Consider the following 13173-nt stretch of genomic DNA (forward strand, 5'->3'; position numbering starts at 1 on the left):
GTTGGGGTGGGGGTGGCACAGAAATGAATGAGTGGGATTTGTGGATTGGGAGGCAATGTTGGTAGGGGGTGGGAGAGGAAATTTGAAGCCAGGACAAAGGACCTGGGCTCTCCTATCTATTTCCTCTATCATCCTTAGATCAGAATAGCCCTCGGCCCACAACCCACCCCCACCATGCAAAAGACAGGTAACTGCATTGTGCTGGTTGGGAAAGGTGCTGGTGTATTTATATATTGGGAATGGAATTAATTATGATCCTTAAGTAGTCATTAATTGACATTTAAGTATCTCAGTGTAATTGGCCACTTAAGGCTCTCAAAAAGTGGTGCAGCAGAATGGCCTTCCTGTCCAGATTCTGTGATAGTGGGTATCTCTCTCGTGCCAATCTGCCTGATCATCCCCTCCCATTATCTACTTTGCATCAGAATTCACCATAGAGATGGACTTGGTGGATGATGAGTCTGGGGAAGGGTGTGTAGATAGATTGGGTTATGTTGAGATCAAAAGGGAGGAGGTGTGGGGGGTCTTGAAGTCAGGTCCCCAGGACCTGATGGGATATACCCCAGAATACTGAGAGAGGCAAGGGAGGAAATTGCTGGAGCCTTGACAAAAACCTTTGTATCCTCACTGGCTACAGGGGAGGTCCCAGAGGACTGGAGAATAGCCAATATTGTTTCTTTAAGAAGGGTAGCAAGGATAATCCAGCTAATTATAGGTCGGTGAGCCTTACCCAGTGGTAGGAAAATTATTGGAGACGATTCTTTGAGACATGATTTATCCCCACTTGGAAATAAGTGGGTGTATTACCGAGAGGCAACACGGTTTTGTGAAGGGGAGATCATGGCTCACTAACTTGATTGAGTTTTTTGAAGATGATGGGTGAGGGTAGGGCAGTGGATGGTGTCTACGTGGACTTCAGTAAGGCCTCTGACAAGGTCCCTCATTGCAGACCTTATAGAAGGTAAAGTCACAGGGGGTCAAAGGTGAGCTTGCAAGATGGATTAAAAAAAGTGGCTTGGTGACAGAAGACAGAAGGTTCTGTTTCTGAATGGAGACCTGTGACTAGTGGCATTCCTCAGGAATCAGTTTTGGGACCGTTGATATTTGAAATATTTGTAAATCATTTGGAGGAAAATGTAACTTGTTTGATTAGTAAGTTTGCCAATGACGCAAAGGTCGGTGAAATTGTGGATAGCGCTGAGGATACAGCGGGATAAAGATCGGTTGGTGACTTGGCCAGAGAAAGGGCGGATGGAGTTTAATCCAGAAAAATGTGAGGTAATGCATTTTGGAAGGTCTAATCCAAATACACGAATAGGATGGGTATGGAAGGATATGATCCCTGGAAGGGTGGGAGGTTTTAGTTGTGACGAGCAGCATGTCAGTGCAGGCTTGGAGGGCTGAACGGCCTATTCCTGTACTGTAATTTTCTTTGTTCTTTGTACTTTGCCACATTTCAGGAGGTGACGATTCTGCTGAAGGTTTTCAGGCGTTTACAATGAATTTTACTGCTCAGCATTTCACTGATCACCACATAGTCCAGAAGATGCAGTTACAAAACACTAACTGCCCTGATTGTGTCTGTCTTTGTTTAGCTATTTACTTAGCTCAGGCTCTTAGTTTTCACTCAGCAGTCTTAATTTTGTGAATTAATTTGTTTTTCAATTTTAATTTATTGAAACAGTAAATTTTTCCAGCTTTTATTCAAAACTACTGTTTGAATTTAATACATGGTAAAACAGGGATATTCACCTGCTGTCCTCTACCATCATGATTTGACTTTTTGTTTTCTCCTCCCTCCCTCACCCGGTAAGCTCCAGGTAAACCTGCTATCCCTTTTGAATGGCATGTCCCCTGCCTACAACTGGCCAAGCACCTATAAGCCCATAGCCTCCCACTCCAAATTCGTATCTGTGTGGAGGGAGGTGCATTAAATTGCAATCTTTGCCTTCTTTATCTAAGTCGCTATATGATGCATCCATAATGATTCCCTCAAACGTCTTATCCAACATTGACTTCTTTTTATTTCAAAAATAAACTGTTTTCATAAAAATATCTTTACACGCATAAATAGTCCCTAAAGCAGTTCAGTTCTGTACAGTAGCATACAAAGAAACAAACAAACATTGGAGATAGTAAGAACTGCAGATGCTGGACTCACAGATACAAAGTGTGGGGCTGGAGGAACACAGCAGGCCAGGCAGCACCCGAGGAACAGGAAATCTGACACTTTGGGTCGGGACCCTTCTTCAGAAATGGAGAATAAGAATTTCTGAAGAAGGGCCCGGACCCGAAGCGTTGGCTTTCCTGTTCCTCTGGTGCTGCCTAAACAAACATTGGAGCTTGACTCTATCCAGCAAAAAAACCACAGGCAATTCTTACTTGAACAATACCTTATTTACATATATTTGAGGTGATGGGAGAGTCTGATAACGGAATGGACCATGGTCATTCCCCACTGTGCCTTGGTTGCAGCTGCCCAAGCTTTAATGCATCCCTCAGCACGTAGTCCTGGATTTAGGAATGGGCCAGTCTGCAACAGTCAGTCAGGGTTAGCTGCTTGTTCTGAGAGACCAGAAAGCTTCTGGCAGAGCAAAGAGCATCTTTCACCAAATTGATTATCCTCCAGATACTGTCGCTGTTTGTTGCGATGTGCATCCCGGGGAACAGGCCATAAAGCACAGGCGTGTGTCATGGAGCTGCTCGGGACAAAAACCACTACATCTCTCTCCAGCAGCCACTTTGAGGGCAAAGTGCGGTGGTGCAGAGAGTCCGGGCGTACAAGAAGGACCTCACAGGTAGTGCCTTTCTCACTACCGGCCATGTGATGTCATGATGCTCATTAGAAAGTTCTGCCAAATCCAGTACTGACGTCAAGCTAATGTGGCCTGTAGTCAGCCAGGCCTGCCCTGTTTCCTATGTAAAAGACTGGAACTATGTTAGCCACTCTCTGGTTTAAAGGAATAGTTATCATACTCCACTATACTGTTAAATATTCAGCTACAGATTCACATTGAACCTGCTCCAAATACATGTCTACTTTCTAATTCTTTCTGGGCTTTATCTCACCCTCCGTCAACAATAAGCACTAACATTTTGATGTGCGTTTAAAGCAATAGGCTAATATTCAGCACACTTCCAGTGTTCAAATCAAAATTTTGCACATTGTTTCATAACCTTGTATTTTGTCCTTTTTTGAGTAATTCTCAATTCTACAAAAAGCAACTAATTTTGGATGCAGGATATCTGAAAGAGAAAACAGAAAATGTGGGGACACACAACAAAAGACAAAGCAGATTCAGACTGCAGAAGGTTAAATATGAGGCTTCTTTTTGCCAAGTAAATGTAGATATATTCAAATGAAGAAGGCCTGCACTGTGTCAAGCCCGGATATATCTATAACATTCGACAGATTGTTAACAGGATCTTTGTTCATATTTTTATTTACAGTAGACTCAGGAGCAGCTGTTAAGCAGGACACCGGGACTTTCACATCAGAAGCAACGATGGAGAAAAATGCTAATACTAATGCAGAGGAAAAAGATCTGGAAAAGTCTACCAAGACAGTCTCCAAGTCCAGGTTTTCCATGTCTTTTTCTCGTTCTGTACCAGGGCGTACTGATGACACTTCTACAGGGCCAATATCAGGAGCGGCAAAGCTCCAAACCAATCAAGACAGTGTCTCAGTGAACACTACATCAGTTGATAAAGTGAATCTTCAAGAATCCTCCCCACAAAAGCAACTGCAGCAGCCTGCAACTGAATCATCAGATGCACCAGAACACGCTGTGAATGAACCCAAGCAAAAAGAAGTTAGCTTTTTTGAAAAACTGTTCAAACAAGGTGATAAGGGCAAACAGCAAAATGAGAATCAGGGAAATCTGAAGACTGCTGGAAGTCAGCCAGTTGCTGCCGATTGTGAAGCTACTGAACTTATCCATAGACTGGATAACGTGCAGCATTACTTGGTGAGTACTACCTACTTCCATTCAGTTAAATCAACATCTCCAACTGGAATTGCTGAGTTTAAAGTTGTTGAAATATTGTTTTGTTTGCAGACTTTTATTTTTAAAAGTAGTGGCATTAAAATGTGCGGGATAGAAAGTGTCCGTGTTTGGCGGAGCACTTTATAAAATTTCTGCTCCTCAGTGTAGAAAGTCAGGAAGCCCTGATATTAGGTGTTGGGTGTCCAGAACACTGAGTCAATGTGGTGCCAGCGGCAACCTGGTATGGGAAAATGAAGATGAAAGAGTTGTCAGCTCAAACCAGATAGTCTCAGGTTTGTGGAGATTCAGGGAAAAGAGGCTGAGGAAAGGGATTGAAGAATTATGGCTAGGAGACAGAAGGATTTAAACAGAAATCAGAGGTCACAGGGACAGTGGAGAGAAGCAATGATTTAGAGGTGTGCCACTTTCATTAAATGTGGTGTCAAGAGGAACACATTTGCTGACCAATATATCACAGGGTAAAAAGAATCCTCCAATAGGTATTAGGACCTTTATTGAATTATGAAAGGAGCTTGTATATGTCAGCAATGTGTGACAATTGTGTTTCCTTTTCCGATATGGCAGTAATTGTAATTCTACCTGAATTATGCATATGCTTCCTGATGTCATATTGAAGGCAGACCAGAGAACTTAGTAACAGAATAGCTGTCATTACATGGCGGCATTTATAGAGCATTATTTTTGTCATCTTAGAAGGTACATTTTCTCCAAGATTCAGTAATCAAGATCCCAGTCTCTGTTATTTTTGTCAAAGGATTTTCTCATGGTTGAGTTATGGTAGCCTTGGATCACTGGATTAGTAGTTCAGGGTCACAGCCAAGTGTTCTGTGGAATTGAATTAAAATCCTACAATTGCAGTTTTGCAAAATAAATTTAGTTAATAAGTCAGTGGTCTGTAGCGAGATATGTGGCAGAAATGGACAATAAGTTGTGATTCTCATCTTGACACCGAGATCATCCATTTCCATCTTTAAGATATCTTTAATGAACCTGTTCAGGCATGATAGGGCACACCTCTGACACAGATGGGACTTGAACCTAGACCTTCTGCCCAAGAGATAGGTGCACACAAACTCCTATCCACGAGAACCCTTTGCTTCATCTTTCAGCCTTGTCCCAAGCAGCATGGTGAGATTCTCACCATGCAGCTCAAGTTACCAATTGGCGAGATTAACTCTTGTTAAACACTTTGTTGATGTATAAAGCACCCCATTAACATTGAGCCTCCCATCTTATCAAGCTTGCCAAACAAGCTAGATGTCAGGAAAACTTAGCAAGGAAACCAGAGCAAGCACCTGCTACTTGCTCTGGTTGACCTCCATGTTGAAAACAGTTCACCAACATCTCAGAGTATGGTCCATGTGCATTGGCCATGTGCACTCTGCACCCATTGGCATGTGACATGTACCAACCACTAAGAACCCTCCTGGCTCATCTCCAATTCACTTACAGGATGGTTCTGCACTTCAATGCTGCACTGGCAGCTGTCATTGTAAAGCTGCAATAAGGACATTTTTGTGCTCAGGAAATGGACAAGACCAGGTTGCTACTGTGGGCTCCTTGCTGGTAACCTAGTGCTCACGCACTCCGAACCTGCTTGAATGCTCACAGCATTTCTGCCTTGCATTGATTTACCTTGCTTTTTTACACTTTGCCCCCTCAGATTGGGATACTGCTGCCTTGCTGTGACATTTAGTACAGGCACAAGGCCATAAGATGTAGGAGCAGAAGTAGGCCATCCAGCCTGTTGTGTCTCTTCCACCATTCAATGAGATCATGACTGATCTGACAAATCTGAAATCCAGACATTCTTTCTCTCTAATTTGAATTTCTATGATTTGCTGCAATTTCTTTCCCAACTTTGAGTAACCTCATGATTAACCGTAACCTGGAGAATGCTGACCTGCCAATTGTGTTTATTAATTCTTCAAGGTATGGCGTGTTCTGTCTCTGCCTTTTTATCTTAATCTTGTCATGGTCAGAGCTTCGACCTTGAAACCTGTTTCTCTTAGACCTTCTGAACTAGGGTTGTGTCATTCAGCCTCCTCTGGCTGGACAACCATCTAACGCGTCGGCTTCGTTCCTGTTGCATCTGAAGCAGCTGAAGATGGCAGTTTGTGCACTTTTAGTACTTTTAGCGCGCTTTTGCTTTACCTAACTTTTTGATTTCAGGCCTCCATGTTACTGATCTGTTTGGTTTCTTCTTCAAAAGTGCCAGGACCTCACCTGTTACAGTTCCCCCGTTCAGCTCCCAGACGTCAAACTGCCTTAACAACTATACCATCACCATGAATGTTAACTTGTCTTTGGACTTTAAAAGATCTGACCATGCCTCAGCATCACATGAACTATGTGGTTGTATATTAATTCATCCCTTAAAACACTGTAAGTTAACATTTAAAAGTTGTTAATGAAATAATCAATGGATATCCCGGGGTTTTCCTTCCATTTGCTATGTCAAGCCGTTCAAATGCTGAATTATGTATCAAAGTCTTTCAGGGATTTGTGATAAGAAGCTGAAACCTCATCCATCACTTGTCTGGTCAACATAATTTCTGTGATGGTTCTGATTGCATAACTGACCTGATTGCAGTGGTCTCTTCTGTGCAACCCTGGCAAAGCATTTTCACTGATTGTCCTGCCTCATGCTGCAGTCCGATAATGTTGGAAACATGTCTGGAAGTGATCGACGTGCTTGGATCCTTGTACCTGTTCAGGGCTGTGCCACTAATCTGGGTCTCTTACTGCACTTCCATGATATCTTTGTTCAGCTCTCTCCCTCTCTATTATTTCAATACTGCGTCATGATCTCAAAGGTTCGTGATGGTAAACCATTATTCCACGATGAATCATAGAATTCCTACAGTGTGGATGCAGACCATTCAGCCCGTTGAGTCCACACTGACCCTCTGAAGAGCATCTCACTCAGACCCACACCCCTATACTACCCCTGTACCATTCCCCATGGCTATCCCACCTAACCTGCACATCCCTGAACACAGTGAGCGATTTAGCATGGTAAATCCACCTAACCTGCCTTAACTTGTCTTTGGACTTTAAAAGATCTGGTCGTGCCTCATCATCACATGAACTATATGGTTGTATATTAATTCATCATTAATTCATTCGACATAGCCTCAGTGAAAAACATAAATCTCAAATAAATTGTATAATAAGCTCAACTCTGATGTGCCTTATAGGGATTTGGTTATAATACAATAGGCTCATACCATTTTCTGAAAACGGGTCTAGGCCTGAAATGTCAGCTTTCCTGCTCCTTTGATGCTGCTTGGCCCGCTGAGTTCATCCAACCCTACACATTGCAAGCTCATTCCGTATGTTCAGGACATAGAATAGTATCAGTGCCGTTGGTATTGAACGAACCGTAACCCAGTGCAATGTGTCATTGTACATCAATTTGGTATGCCACATATTTGGATGTGCCACATTACTTAGCCATCTACTTTAATCCCACTATCATTCTTGCTTTCTATTTGTTAATATTCTTCCCTATTTAAGTCATCTATAAAATAACCTATTCTGCTTCAACAACTGTTGGTGATTAAAAGATCCAATTTATAAGACAATTTTCTTCTAAAGAAATTTTCTCTTATTTTAAGTCATTTGGTAATTAATTGCAAATACCTAATGTTGAAAACCGAAAGTATTAGCTAAATAAATTCTTGAAGCACTATCAAAACCTCACACTCAAAATGGAGTATTCTTACAAATGGGCAAAGATTACGTGCGAAAGCATCAACTCCAAAGGAGGAATAGGACTAAAATAAAAACAAAGCATAGAAGATGCTCGGGATCTGAAATAAAAACTTAAAATTCTGGTGAAACTCAGGAAAACTGGCAGCGTCTGTGGAGAGAAGAGTTAAGGATTCAAGCCCAATGTGACATTTTAAAGTTCTGTTTGTATTTGAGAAAGAAGGAAGCAGCCCATTGCAATTAATTTTAAATTTCTGTACATTCTTTGTGCCAACATCTTTTCAATGACGTATAATTTTAAACCTAATTTGAACACATTTTGTCATGGTTTATGACTAAAACCAACATAATATTCTTGCTATGTTTAAGTGGCAGCATACTAAACCAAATTAAGGTGGAGACCAAAGAAATTTAAGATAACGTAATCTGCTCAGTACTCCCTCAGTACTGCAAAAGTAATCTAACTCTTGATTTTTTTTTGAGTACTCACCATGACCCATGTCAACTTTTCTCTCAGTCTTCTGCTTTTTGTCTCATTAATCTTGAAACCAGCTTCCATGGCACGCATCTTGGGAAATCATGCAGCAAGCGAGGCAGAAACATTTGCCACTGCTGGGTCTTTGTAGCCTTCATGCCACTTGTATGATATGTAAACCCCAACTCTACAGCACTTCATAAACTGCAGGCCAATGACTGACTTTCACAGTGTGTTCCTGCTCCATTATCCCCAAGGACATGTCCAAGATAGGCATGTTAGCTCCTCAGTTCAGTAACAGGTACCTAGAGATACTACAGGACAGACTGGCGAAGAGGGAAGCTGTGCTCTCTCCTAAAAGAGGCCATGTCGCCAGACTTGACCAGCCTGTACTAAGATAATGGCCCAGGCCGGTACAGTGTCCTGGCTGAACTGCTTTGCTAATGTACATGCTACCAACTTCTTGCTATTATCACATGCTCTCAGAGCTGTCAGTTCAACTCTGCCACTGCATACACACGTCACCATTGCTTATGGACCAAGCTCTCACAATTGCTTGCATCATGTACACTCATCATTCTAGCCTACCTTATGTCCTCCAAATACTTGTCTTTGCTTCCTATTTAGTCACTGGGGCATGTCACATATGACCAGTAACTGCTCTTTCATCATAATCAGTCCCTCCCTTTTTGCGGGAGAAATTGGGCCATCCTCCGGATGACCCCACAGCACCTCAGTTGTCATACTGGCCATGTCTCAAACTGTTGCTCTTTACCTACAGGACTAATTGTGTGCCATAACCAGGACTGCACAGATATGAATCCTGAACTCTGGTGGGACCAAGCACCTGACTGACTATGGCAGTACAGTATCTCCTGACTTACTGGGGGAGGCAATGGCATTGTGAAATTCAGAGAGTCGAGTCATGCTCTAGGGACTTAGCTTTGAATGCCACCATATCCGTTGGTAGAATTTGAATTTTTTTTCAAAAATCTGGAACTAAAGCTCTAAAAATGACAGTGAACCTATTGTCAATTGTTATAAATACCGATCTGGTTCACTTAATATCCTTTAGGGAGGGAAAACCTGCTGTACTTACGCAATCTGGTCTTGATGTGACTCCAGACAATGTGCTGAATTATTATCTGTTTAGTCATTCATCTGCACTAAAACCGCTAACAACTGTCCAATATCACTTGGAATCTACCTAGGCACTGGAACCAACAATGGTAAACTCAGATCCTGCAAAGTCCTTCTCACTAATATCCGGACGCTGGGCAAATGTAGGGAGAAACTATCTCATAACCTAGTCAAGCAACTGCGTGACACACCATACTCATGGATTCATACCTTCCAAACCATATTCCAGGCACCACCATCACCATAATAATATAAAACAAAGACCTGTGTATACTGGAGATCTGAAATAAACAAATACAGAAATTTCTGGAAAAACTCACAAGTCTGGCAGCATCTGTGGAGAGAAATCAGTGTTAAAATTTTGAGTCCAGTGACCCTCCCTCAGAAACACCTCTATCCCTCGGTCTATCCTGACCCATGGTGGGATACACTCTACAGAGGTGGTCGCCCGGTGGTATATAGCTAGAAGGGGGTTGCCCTGAGAATTAACAACATTAAATTTGGATCCCATAACATCTCATTGCATCAGGTCAAAAATGGGCAAGGAAACATTCTTCTGATTATCATGTTCCATAATTCGCAACTGATGAATGAGTACTTCTTGATGTTATGCCCATTTAGAAGATGTAGTAAGGGTGACAATGGCACTAGCTGTGCTCTGAGAACTTCAATGTCCATTACTATGAGTCACTCACCAGTACCTCCTCTAACTGAGTTGGCCAAGTCGAAAAGGACATAGCTACTGGCTGCAGCAGGTAGTGAGGGAACCGCCAGAGGGACAAAAAAAATTGATCTTGCCATCAACAGTCTGCTTGCTGCAGGTACGTCTGTCCTTGACAGTATCAGTAAGAGCGATGACCGCAGCCTCCTTGCGGAGATAAAAGTCCCTTCTTCACATTGAGGATACCTTCGATTGTGTTGTGCAGCATTATCATGATGCTAAATGACATAGATTTCAAACAGATCTAGGAGTCAAAACTGAGCATTCATGAGATGCTATGGGTCATCAGCAGCTGAACTATTCTGAAACATAATCCACAACTCATGGCCCGGCATATTCCAAACTCTGCCAATACCATTAAGCCAGTGGATCAATCCTATTTCAGTGAAGAATACAGAAGAACATATCAGGAGCAGCACTAGACATACCTAAAAATTAGATGTGAACTTGGGAAAGCTACAAAGCTACCTAAGACAATAAGACATAGAGTGGACTTCATGCCATTTGGCCCACTGAGTCTGCTCTGCCATTCAGTCATGGCTGATAAATTTCTCAATCCCATTCTCCTGCTTTCTCCCTGTGACCTTTGATCCCCAACAAACAAAGACAGGCTAATCAGCCTGTAATTTCCCGTCTTTTGCCTTACTCCCTTCTCAAACGGGGCGGGGGGTTACATTAGCCATTTCCCAGTCCTCTGAGACCTTCCCTGACTCCAGTGATTCCTGAAAAATCACCTCCAATGCCTCCACTATCTCTTTAGCTATCTCCTTCAGAATTACAAGGTGTAGTCCATCTTGTCCTGGTGACTTATTCACTGTCAGACTTTTCAGCTTTTCTAGGACCTGCTCCTTGGCGATGGCCAACATGCTCATCTCTGCCCCACAACTCTCTTGAATTTTTGGGATATTACTCATGTCTTCCACCGTGAAGACTGACACTTACTCAGTTCCTCCAGCGGTTCATTGTTCCGCATTACTGCTCTTCCATTTGTCCATTTGAATGTCAGCCAGTATAAGAAGTAAGTGATGGATACAGCTATCAATTCCACACCCAATGGATCAGGTCTAAGCTCTGCAGTTCTGTCATACCAGGCATGAATGGTGGCGGACAATTAAACCAGCCACTGGAGGAGGAGGTGGCTCCACAAATACCCATTCCAAATGATCGGGGAGCTGAGGACGTCAGTGCAAAAGTTGAGGCTCAAGCACTTGCAATAATCTTCAGCCAAAAGTGCCGAGTAGAAGATCCTTCTCAGCCTCCTCTCAAGCCCCCAGCATTACAGATGCCACTCTTCAGCCAATTCAATTCACCACAAGTGATACAAAGAAACAGTTGGAGGCACTGGATACAGCAAAGCATATGGGCCCTGACAACATTCCAGCAATAGAACTGAAGACTTACGATCCAGACCTTACTATAACCCTAGCCAAAATGATCCAGTACAGTTACAACACTGACATCTACCTGACAACATAGAAAATTTCCTGGTTATATCCTGTACAAAAATAAAAGCAGGATAAATCTAACTGATCCAATTAGTGCCCATCAGTCTATTCCTAATGATCTTTTAAGTGATGAGAGGGGTTATCAACAGTAATATCAGACAGCAGTTGCTTAGCAATAATCTACCCACTGATGCTCAATTTGGGCTCCAATCAGGGCCACTCAGCTCCTGATCACATACTGTCTTCCTTCAAAGATGGACAAAAGAGCTGAATTCCAGATGTGAGCTAAGAGTGACTGCCGTTGCAATGAGGCTGCATTTGACTGAGAGTGGCATTCAGGAGCCCTAGTAAAGCCAGAGTTAATGGAAATCGGGGAAAAATTTCAGGTGGTATATGTCATAGATAGTACAAAGGAAGAAAGATGTGGTTGTTCAGCTCCAGGTCATCTCTGCAAGAGTTCTTCAGGATGGATATTTTTGAACCAACCAGTTCAAAAATGTCATTGAGATATCTCTAGAACAAGTAAGGGCATGAAACCAAGCTTCCAGGCTCACGGTACTACTGCGCCATAAGGAAATGACCATCTCCAACGAAATGCAATCTACACATCACCCCTTGACATTCAATCGCATTTCTCCCACTGGAGCCTCACTGTCAACATGCTGGGGGTTACCACTGAACAAAAACATAACTGGACTAGCTATGTAAATACTTAATTTACAACAAGAACAGGCCAGAGACTAGGAATCCTGCGGTAACTAACTTTCCCTTGACTCCCCAAAGAATGTGCATCATCTACAAGGCAAGGTGGAATACTCCCCCCCTTACCTGAATGGGTGCAGCTCTAACAGCACTCGAGAGGCTTAACACCATCCTGAGCAAAGCAGCCCACTTGAGTGGCACCACATCCAACAACAATCACTCCCGCCACCACTGACACACATGAGCAGCGTTGTGAACTGTTAAGAAATTTACCAAGGCTCCTTAGGCAGTATCTTCCAAACCCACAACCAGAAGTAGGAAGGCATTGGATACAGGAGTACACCACCACCCAGCAAATTCCTTTCCAACCTACTCATCATCCTGACTTGGGAATATATTGCTGTTCCTTCAGTGTCGCCGTGTGAAAAACTTGGAACTCCCTCTCTAACGGCATTATGGGTGTACCTACACCAAATGGATCACAGCAGTTCAAAAAAAAGCTCACCACCACCTTCTGTAGGGCAATTAGGAATGGACAATTTTTGCTGAACTAGCCAGAGAAGCCCATATTCCTGAGCGAATCAAAAAATCCTCCTTGACTACCCTCTACAACACCACCACCACAAGGACACAGATGGCCATTTAGTAAGTGTGTGTGCTGCATGAACTGTTGGCACAAGGTGTAGCTCTGACATTGATGTAACATAGTGCTGTACTGCAATATGTTCAACTGCACAGCGCTCTGAACTGTGAAAAGCTGCTTACCTCTCACTAAAAGCTATAAAAAGTTAAGTCACAGAGACTGGCAGCCTTCAAGTGAACGTCAGTGAGAGCTAAGAAATAAACCTAGGAGTAATAAGATACATTCTGTGTAGCTATTTTTGTGCCCACATACAAATAGATCCAGCAGAAGTGTGTAAATTGTCTGTGTCCCTAAGCTCTAAATTAAAGGGCTGAAATGGTATGAGA

At 42.7% G+C, this 13173-nt stretch overlaps 1 protein-coding gene across 7 annotated transcripts in view; it reads left to right on the forward strand.

Annotated features, from left to right (window-relative positions):
• bcas1 (brain enriched myelin associated protein 1) overlaps positions 1-13173 on the forward strand; it is a 103195-nt gene that overhangs the window by 44538 nt on the left and 45484 nt on the right. For all 7 annotated transcript variants that reach the window (XM_048549902.2, XM_048549901.2, XM_048549906.2 and 4 more), the window contains one exon: positions 3451-3968. In XM_048549902.2, the coding sequence (XP_048405859.1) occupies positions 3451-3968 (518 nt within the window). The remainder of the gene's footprint in view (positions 1-3450; positions 3969-13173) is intronic.

The sequence above is a fragment of the Stegostoma tigrinum genome, chromosome 19 (genome assembly GCF_030684315.1).
Source record: "Stegostoma tigrinum isolate sSteTig4 chromosome 19, sSteTig4.hap1, whole genome shotgun sequence".
Classification (NCBI taxonomy): domain Eukaryota; kingdom Metazoa; phylum Chordata; class Chondrichthyes; order Orectolobiformes; family Stegostomatidae; genus Stegostoma; species Stegostoma tigrinum.